This window comes from Phragmites australis, chromosome 3 (genome assembly GCF_958298935.1).
Source record: "Phragmites australis chromosome 3, lpPhrAust1.1, whole genome shotgun sequence".
Taxonomy (NCBI): domain Eukaryota; kingdom Viridiplantae; phylum Streptophyta; class Magnoliopsida; order Poales; family Poaceae; genus Phragmites; species Phragmites australis.
Window position 1 is genome coordinate 6,874,843 of NC_084923.1, and position 10,286 is coordinate 6,885,128.

A 10,286-nucleotide genomic window follows, 5' to 3' on the forward strand; every position below is an offset into this window, starting at 1 on the left:
TTATCGAATGCCGATTCAATTGATTTTTTCAAAATATAAATTTGATCGAATAAATTTTAAACAAATTCTCATCAAATTTTAAACTATTTTTACGATAACCGTAAATTTCAGTTACCGCTGGGACCGGTTTTCACCGCCCGGTCCTGAACCTGCTGTAGACCGGTGCCCGTGGGTCCAAGCACTCGGAGACATCAAACGAGACGAGGCTATATAACCGCATCGCGGCGCAAAGCCCAGAACCCTACCCTCCTCTGCTTCCGCCATCTCACCGCCATGGAGCCGACTGCTGCGACCGCGAGCCCCGGCGCGGCAAGGAAGCGGCGGCGGCGGAGCCGGTCGCCGCCTCGCGATGGAGAGGGACCAAGCGAGCCCAAGTCCGCCAGGCCCCGCTTTGGCGGCGGCGGCGGCGCCAGGGGTGCGTGGGAACACCTCGACCTCGTCCTCTCCCTCCAGGGCAAGGACCTCTCGCTCGAAAGGTCATCCGCTTACCGCTTTTGCTTCGGTTTAGGTGAACTTTAGCTCTCGGTCATTCTATGACTAGGAATTTGAATTAGTCGGTGATTATGCTTCTCTGGTCTGCTTGTTTAGCTGGCTCAGTTAAGGTGGATTCCAAATGCTTGTTTACCGCCATAACTAAATGCACGAGAGGATTCGTCTAATTCAGTGCATATACGAGAGATAGTATAATTTTGTTGTAGGCAGCTGCTAGCTAATGCTTCGTAATTGTTGGTTTTGCACAATAGTCACATTGATTTATGTGAAATAGTAGTTCCCCTTACTAGTTCCTGGTCTTTTAAAAGCAGTAAGACAGGTGAAATTGGGCATATTGTTACTTGCAGTATTTTTTATGTCCACCCAATAGGATCTGTTTGATTCATGCGTAAGTGAACATTTCAGTGCTTGTTTTAGTGGTGATGAACCACATTTGGTTAACCTGTTTACATGAACCTTATTCTGCTTTTGTTATTTGGAAGCTTCATAACAAGTTGTTAAATTGTGCAGAAAGATTGAGCTAGCTGTTGAATTTTTAACCACACAATCAAATAACTCAAGCCATGGCCATAAGGTGCACAGCATTCATCTATCACGTCTGGTGTCATTTATTGGAAGCTGGGTGCAGTCTATCTTAATTTTTCCTGAGAATAGTAAAAAGATGTCACAGCCCTTTGATCCAGCATTGGATAGTAGATGCTGGGTAATTCTGAGAGTTTGTATTGAAAAGAAGCCATCCATCTCAATATCCCTGAACTTACTTAAGTCACTTAGTCGTGTTGCAAGACATGGTTTGAGCAGAGTTGATAGCAACACGTCATGTGCTGGCAGTGAATCTTTCGAGCTCTTCGAACGAGTTTTAGACTGCATGTCGTCGCTTTTCTCCTCCAATACAAGAGCTTTCTTCAATGCAGGCTTGGATTTGTGGACCTCTTGTACCATTGAGGTTATAAATCTTGCCCAAAATGGTGCAGCTAATGAGAAGAGTTGCTGTCCTGTTCTTCAGAATCTTGCAAATTGCCTCCTTGGGCAATTTTCAAGCTTCCTGAGATTTTATGCAAATCCGAAGAATATTTTCCATGCATTTGTTGATAGGAATCTTGAGCCATTGTTGGAACTGTTAGTTTTACTTAATTCACAAGAAAATTCCAACAAGCACAAGCATGCAGGAGCCATGTTGAAAATTGTTGAAGATGTTTTGTCAAATGGACTGTTTCATCCCCAACATCTTAGTGGATATTTTGATCTCAAGAGTTTGAATAAAACTTCTGCTGCCAAGGATATCAAAGGAAGCTACCATAGACATCTATTTGAGCGATTCAAAGGAATAATAGCAGAAAACAAGGCTGTATTGCTGGCCGGGTTTGGTTACTTGCTTCAACTGTTTGTTAGCAGAGCGAGAAATCAAAGAACTACTTTAACACCAAGCAGAATAGCTTTGAGTAGGGTGCAAAAAAGTAGTGAGGGTTCTGAAGAACCCCAACAGCACAGAGAATCACTTTTTGAAGTGTTTATGCTGTTTATGGAACCCTTGATGTTACAGTGTAAATCATATTCACAAAAGGAATTTACAGATTTAGGGGTTACAAGGCTAGTAGAAGTTCATTGCATGCTAAAGTCCATTAATGTGATGCTGACAACACTTATTGAAGAGAAGATCTATGTACCTACAGAGGACACGTCAGAAGGATCTTACTTCAACTTCTTGCAAGATAACTACACGGTCTTAATCTCAATATCTGAAAAGATTTACAAATTCTGGGTATCGGCTGTGCATCTGGAAGACGTAAGCATTAAGAAGATAGTGCCTTTAATGTTTGCCGAGATTATTGCTGCAGTTGGCCATTTTTTAGAAATTGAGTACAAGGTTCTGGGGGATGACCTCGTGAAGTTGTGGTTAATGATTTTTGCTTTGTCTGCTATCAATGCATCTTCCAAGGACATCAAATCCTGTTTCCTGCTAGCTTCAAAGATTTCAAGCCTTTCATCTCAAGTGATTTGCACATTCAGTGAGCTTCGTCAGGTTGGTTATGTACTTTTCACCTGTTAATTTCAGTAATGTCTCATTCCATTATTTGATACAATTGTCAAATAAGCGATGTTTTTTTGGTGGTTTTTTTATATGATTCTTACATTCCGCTTGTATGCTCTTCTTTTTCCCACCCCAATCTGATGTTTTCTCTCCTCGGTTCATTATGTAGGTTTCCCGCTCGATTTTTAGGCTGTGCGATGCAGTGAGAACATTCAGGGCTGGTGGCCCTGATGCAGTACAGGGCACATTTTCTGTGGCTTCTTTATCCTCGCAGACATGTTTGGAATCATTGACAACATTGTTGAGTTCTGAAACATTGATGGGTGCTATCCGTACTTCAGTAAAGTCAATGCCGGAAGGACAATCTAGTCGATGCATAGATGAGCTTACACTAGATCTCACAGAAACATTGAAATGGATGAGAGGGCGCAGCATTGAAGATGATTTGAAAGAACAGGGTGAGTCCCCCTCAATTGCTGGGAAGTCCGTTTTCGATCAGAAAGTTGAACTTCTAGGTAGGCACTTATCTGAACTATACACTACTGTTCTTGATTCAATGACTGTCACAGCTTCAAATAGTACACTGGTAGGAAAATCTGTTGAAAGGTTGGTCAACGCAATCCAACCAAACTTCAGTCACTTGGTCAGAAATGAATCAAACAGCTTAAGTGAATTCGTTTCTTCAGTTATGGGAAAACAGATGTCTAAAAAAGAACATGCCAGATGGCAGAAGATCCCAAGTTTTTCCTTGATTTTTGTCCTTTTCTTCCGTCTATATATATCATGTAGAAGTTTGTATCAGCAATCGATTGGCCTCATGCCTCCAGATGTAGCTGCAAAAGCAGCAGAACAAGTGAAGAGTCCGTTCATTGTGTGCTCAGGAAAAGAATGGACCAATCCAGCCAATATTCTCGGGGAAGGTTATTTTGCTTGGATTGTTGAAAGTTCGAGCTCCCTTTTGGATGTTATTGAGAGTTTATCAAAATCTCTTTCAAGAAATTGTTCTTCTTTTGCTCCGCTTGTTTACAGCTTTCATGTGATGGCTATGCAGAGACTCAATGACCTTAACAGGCAGATTAAGGCATTTGATTTTTTGCTTGAAGATGGTGCACAGCAACTTGATAAGGAGGATATAGGAAACACTCAACTATTAAAGGAGTCTTGCAGTCTCGAGGCCGCTCGACTGACCAGTTTTATGATGAGTTATGTGAGGTTATTATCTTCAGGAGATAATGACCCTTTTGAGTGTTATGAAATTATTGGTTCCTGGGATTTGAGCGTATGCTCTTTAAATGAAGGTTCTTTTCCTATAGCAACTTGGCAGCTTCTCTGCGACAACATTGATATTTGGAGCTCTCATGCATCTAGGAAGGATTTGAAGAACTTCTTTTCTAATCTGATAAGGTTTTCTTTTGTTCAAAAGTGGTCTTGCACAGATACGGAGGAGAATATTGGCACTCTATCTTCATACAGAAAAATCAATTTGCGTAATATTTCGGTGGGGCTCCTTTGCGATACTATTATTTATGATAAAAAGGTATCTATCATCCTAATCCTTCCATCTAAAGAAAATATTGCTGAGTAACCTATCGAGTATGTTGGTGCTTTTAAATCTGCTGTTTGATGATCAATGTTTATTTTGTATTCAACGGTTGGGGTGCTTTCTTTCTCATGCCTTTCCTAATGACTTGATGTAATTTGAATTTTATGCTTCCTAGGTACTCTTGAAGAATTTGGCATCAAGTTTTTGCCATGCTTTGAAGAAATCGATATCTTCTTTTGTCAACAACTCTGATGAAGATAACGCCCTGTTGGACTCCTCGCCTGATTTGATGGAGATTATATGTAACCTGGAAAATGAGAAGTTGATTGGTACAGATTCTGATGCCACACATGCCCATTGCATAGACAAATACTGGATCTGTGAGAATTTACTTAATTTCTTGAGTACAGTTCCTGGATTTCATGCAAAATCCAAGTCATTCCTACGGCTTATAAATTATATTCTCCATTTTGAGAGGTAAGTGTGAAGTTTACAACTTTGCCCATATGTGTTAATTACGATGCATTGATGCCTATGCTTTGTTGAATCTTATACCAATTCAGAAACGTCGAACTATATGCTCCTTCCATTCTCAAATACTGTGCTTTTTTGACCAAAAGTTTTGTTCATAAATACTTGGCACTTTTTCAGCCCCTAGCTTCATTTTCCGTCCAAAGCTCATTAATTGCACCTGTGCCTTTGACTTTGACTCTGTTTTTGATCTTAATGTTCAAACTTCAACTGGCGAATTTAAACAAATACATATGCAAACAGCTATAAATATATAACATTCTTAAAGTACCTTATATAGCAAATCTAACACTACTATTTCTATTTTACCTAACTGAATGCTTAAGTACCTTAGATTGGAAATCTAACACTACTATTTCCACTTTACCTAACTGAATTGCTTAAGTACCTTAGATGGGAAATCTAACAGTGAAGTCTATTGTGAAAAGTATTTTGAAAACAGAGGGAGGGAATTGGAGGGTATGTGTATCGTGTAACAGGTCCTTTGTTTCCTTTTTTGTTGTTGTTGATCATGATGATTGTTGACACTCATGGCAACACAAACATGGCTAACATCATCAGTGTCGTTGTTGGTAGTTTTTCATGGCATCACAAAAGCCTTGTTAATATAGTCATTGATCTATACGACTTGTCGACTTAAGACATTTTCAGTTTTGATGCTTGATTTTATTGATATCAGGATCTCTAGTTTCTACTCATTTTCTATGTGCTCAGTGAATTAAGCTCATTTTGTCACATGATAGCAAGTCTAGGTGGACTATGTGTCAGTTATTATAACCAGTTCCCTGGGAATGTGGGTTGTCAGAAAATAGGGGAAATATGTGCCAGTGTGCACATTTCTTATCTGCAATGTTAATGTGATGATCTTGTTGCTGACCATTAATTGCTTTCTTCCCTTGCAGACTCCTGCTACTGAAATTGCTAGGTCGTCGCTGTGAATTCTGCAATCCCATGAAGCTACTGCATTTGTTTATATGCTGTCGTAGGGCAATGAAAAATCTCATCTTGAAATTTGGTAAAGAGCGCCCAGATTCAAAGCAATACTTGGCCTTATCAAAAAAATTTGGTAACTTGTATTCCCTGGTTTGGTTCTTGAGATCTGTTCAGGAAATTGTTGGTTCATCACATAAAATATTTGATGAGTGTACTGATGAGGTGAAAAATACCATATTCTCCTTGGTAAATAAGACATCAGAATTATTTTCTACACTAGCTAATTTGAATTCGATAATTTGCTTGTTGGGTTACAAGAAACAAATTAAATCTTCCCTGACTGGCAGCCCTATCGAAAGCAACACTTCAGAACATGATGAACAGACATTTGATATAGTAGAAAATTCAGCCTTGGAGTGTGTCAAAAGTATGGCTGAACTGTTACAGAAGACTACAACTGTCATACCTGTAACTGTAAAGGATAGCAAGTGTGTTATCAAGTTAGAAAATTGTCGTAACACGGTATGTTGGAATAGATTGTCATGCACCATGTCTTGCATAGGTGGATTCTTGTGGGGTCTCATTTCAGCATTAGAAAGCACATTAGAAAATTATCCAATAGCAAGCTTAGAGGAAAGGAAAATGATGCTTCAGTATTATTCCAGATTTAGCACGTATATTGCTAAATTTGAGACCTTTGTAGACATCTGCCTTCATGTGTTGTTTATGGGTAACAAGGATTCTGGCTCTGTTGATTTAATCTCTGTTCGTCTTCCACAAGAGCTGGATTGTGAGAATGGTTTTCTGAATATTGATGCAGCCATGGATGAATGGAAAAAGTATGATCTAAAGGATAACGAGTTTCCTGCCCATTCAAATGGCATATCCGGGGTTTCATGTGAAAGTCATGGTTTTGATCTGTCTAATATACAGTCTATGCAAAATTTCCATTTGGAAAACCTTTTGAAAGGTGAATGTCCACTCATAGCATTAACGTTGAGGGAGGTCTATAATGTATCTGCTGCTATTGTTAAACTTCATGGCACCCTATCCTTTCCAAGCAATAATTCTAGGCAGACATGCAGCCCTGCCCGACAGCTTTCATTGGGCACAATGGTTGGGACAGCTTTTGTCACTCTACAGAAAATTGCAGACATGTCTAGCTGGCCACACATGTTTTCTCTTGTATGGATTGATGGGGTATTAAGATATCTTGAAGTTTTAGTAAGTGCTTTTACATTGCCTGAGCTCAACATCTCAATAGAACTGTATACTCAGATAGTACATACCCATTTGAGGGCTATTGGGAAATGCATCTTACTTCAAGGAAAGAATGCAACTTTGCCTACCCATGAGATTGGCTCAAGTACAAAAACACTTCAATTACAGAATGCATCTGGTTATGTTTTTCCTAAAGATTTGGTCGTCAGGCAGAATTCATTGAAATCGAGACTTCGACTGTTACTTAGAAAATTTGTCAATATTGCATCAAACACGCATCTAAATGCAGCTATACAAGTCATTGAAAGGGCATTGGTTGGAGTGAATCAGTATAGCCATTCGATATATGAAGTTTACACTGGAAATCCTAATGGTGGGACAGTTTCTTCTGATGTTGCCGCTGGGATCGATTGCCTCCATCTGGTTCTTGAGTTTGTACCAGGTTAGCAGCCATAATTTTCTATATGATATTCTTGATACAGTTCACATTATTTGTTGTTAGGGAAGGTGATTTCAATCCATCACTTCTAATATGGATGTTAAATCAGCTTCCTCAGAGGATTCAGTAATGTACAAGTCTCTAATACCATCATGTATGAGAACTAGATTACTTACCCAAGAATACTAAACTTATATCTGGTGGGGCAGTAATTTTCAGGAATTGGTTTTTGCTTCACAAACATATTTTCTATGCCAAGTTGGCAAGTGCTCCCCTTGCAAATACAAGTCACCCTAGAATTCATGCCAATCAACCTTTAGGTTTGAGCAACAATATATAAAAATGAATTTATATTGTACGCATGACATTGATATTGATACATCCATTGTGATTTTTGCTTTCCTAATACACCATTTTAGTTATTTCTGGTCACCCACAGTGACAGTAAATTATCAGACAAAGTGGTAAGAGTACATTATAGACAGTGTCAATATCCAAAACACTTACATCTGCAGATCGAGTTAGTACTTATGTGCCAGGTAATAAGCATCAAGTTATTCATATCCATGAATATGTAATAGTACTTTGGAGAAATGTTTGATCCACACTCCACTCATATTTTGGCCCTCCCTTTGTAATATTAATTAGTGGCTTAGTTCTGGTGCTTGTCAGTAGTCAGTACCACATGGTGCAGAATTCACAAAAAAGTGTTTTTTAACTGACCCATATAATGTATTATAACACATCATTACATGGACTAATTGATGCTGTTTTGTATCTTTTGATCTAGGTAATTCTTGAAATGAGTAATGTGTAAAGGTGTACATTTATTTTCTGCCACTTTTATTTCAAGCAAAATCTTGGCATGAGCACTATAGGGTTTACATCTTGTTTCATTGAAGAATATCTATATGGAAAGCCTGCTCGGAAAAGGTTAATTTTAACTATTTTTCAACCCATATTGCAGGAAACAAGCGTGTTTTTAAGAGAACTGTCCCAGGCCTAGTTGGTGCTTTATTCAACATTGTTCTACACCTTCAGAGTCCACTCATTTTCTACATTGAAAAGCTACCACCTCACTGTAGTGAGTTCCATCCAGATGCTGGAGCCGCTGTTCTAATGTGTGTGGAGGTTATCACATCATTTGTGGGGAGACGTTCTTTTCAAATTGATGCATCCCATGTTTCCCAGTGCCTGCATGTTCCTGTGACACTTTTCAAGGGCTTCAAACATCTTCTTTCTTGTCGGAGTATACCACGTTCTTCGGCAAAATATTGCAACCAAAGGACACAACAGCATGCAGATCATATTGAATATATACTCGATAGACAATTTTCAGTTGATCTCTATGCTGCATGTTGCAAGTTGTTATGCACTACTCTTCGGCACCAACAACGGTAGAGATTTTGACTCGTCTTGTGTTTCTTTCTTGATTTCGGATTCTTTGTCTCTGGTCTTCATATTGTTCTTTTTTCCTTTGTTCTAGTGAGGTTGGGCGGTGTGTGTCACTCCTGGAGGATTCAGTAAGCATACTTCTCGGTTGTTTGGAGTCTGCAGATTCCAAGATGATTAACATGGCAGGATGTTTTGCTTGGAACATGGAGGAGGCAGTAAAATGTGCTTCCTTTTTCAGAAGAATTTATGAAGAGGTTAGTGATGATTCTATTTTGTTATTTGTAGTAATACAAATCTCACTTTGATAGTGTGCCACGTCTAGCCATATGGTTGAGTTGTGCGGTCTGCTGGAATCCTGTTCTCTTTTGTATTTTGGGTTTACAAACTGCTAAAGAATTTTGGCATTTTTAAGCCATCTTTCCAGAATAGCTACTGCTAATAGTAGGCTTCGTGATGAACCGTTTGCTGCAACACCAGATTGCAGTTTGGCTTTCAGAAGTCAAAAACTTAATAACACCACAAAGAAATGCCGTCCATGCCACTCAGGAATGCATCTTTATGTTTCATGTGCCAACAGAACTTATATACTTTTGTCCTATTTTGTGGCCAATGTAGATGCGTCAGCAAAGAGAAATTCTAGGAAAGCACGCCATGTACTTCCTTGCCGGTTATATTTCCATGTTTTCTGGACAGGGTCCATTTCAGACAGGGATAACACGGTATGTTGTGCTGTAGACTCTAGAGAAGCTATTCCATATATGCTTTTGTCTCAGCAGAGTTGCTCTTTTACATGGCAGAGAAATTGACGAAGCCTTAAGACCTGGTGTGTATTCCCTGATTGATATATGTGAGGAAAGTGATTTTCAACAGCTCCACACATATCTGGGTGGTCCGTAACTCCTGCTCATTCTGCTTAACAGTTGTAACTTTTACACATACAAATATTTTCTCCAAGATAATTGCTCCTTTTTTTTTTTTGCTTTACAGAGGGCCCATGCCGAACCACTCTTGCTGATCTGGTGCATGACTATAAATTACACTTCCAGTACCAGGGAAAGATCTAATGCAGCCTGTTATTGATTGTTGGAGTTGGTGTCATGTTTTGGGTGGACTAATTTGGCTTAATTGCTTTGCACCGACATTTGATCAAGGAGATATATGGTGGCCACAAAAGGTTTCCAATCATTACTTTTTACATTCAAGCCAAACCAAATAGAAGGTTTGTTCTGATTTCTTTATTCTTATTTTGCAGATTTAAAGCTTATCGAATCAACTGTTGGTATCCATAACATATGAGAAGGAACAAAGAAGATCATCCATAAGGTCTGTAGCTGCCTGGTGCTGTTCCATAAATTAACTTGGTAATATTAAGCACATGTTGATGTTTATAACTCAGGGGTAATATATAGCATGCTTATCCTTGACTAAACCAGTATTTTTGAAGCCACATTCAGTATCACTACAATTGAATTCCTTTTCCCAAGGCACTTAACAACAGTAAGGTAATAGGGTAGTTATGATCTAGTGGTGTATCATTGTTTTGACTACCTCATAAGACTTGACCGATCAAAGCGTTGTAATGTTAAAGCTTGAAACAGATCATAATTGGCAAAAGAGAATGTGAAAGTTGGTGTCTAGGTAATCTCTTGATTAAGTAAATTTACAAATGCTTCTGGTGCAATCCAACATCATATTTATCA

General features: G+C 39.0%; 1 protein-coding gene across 1 annotated transcript; it reads left to right on the top strand.

The window, feature by feature from the left end:
* Positions 1–200: 200 nt before the first annotated feature.
* On the top strand, positions 201–10,286 carry LOC133911848 (uncharacterized). Its single transcript, XM_062354278.1, has 11 exons — positions 201–476; positions 1,003–2,515; positions 2,694–4,061; positions 4,243–4,544; positions 5,501–7,194; positions 8,159–8,588; positions 8,678–8,840; positions 9,202–9,305; positions 9,384–9,475; positions 9,574–9,760; positions 9,839–10,286. The coding sequence occupies exons 1-10, from the start codon at positions 274–276 to the stop codon at positions 9,648–9,650; spliced, it is 5,946 nt and encodes a 1,981-aa protein (XP_062210262.1). The 5' UTR covers positions 201–273; the 3' UTR covers positions 9,651–9,760; positions 9,839–10,286.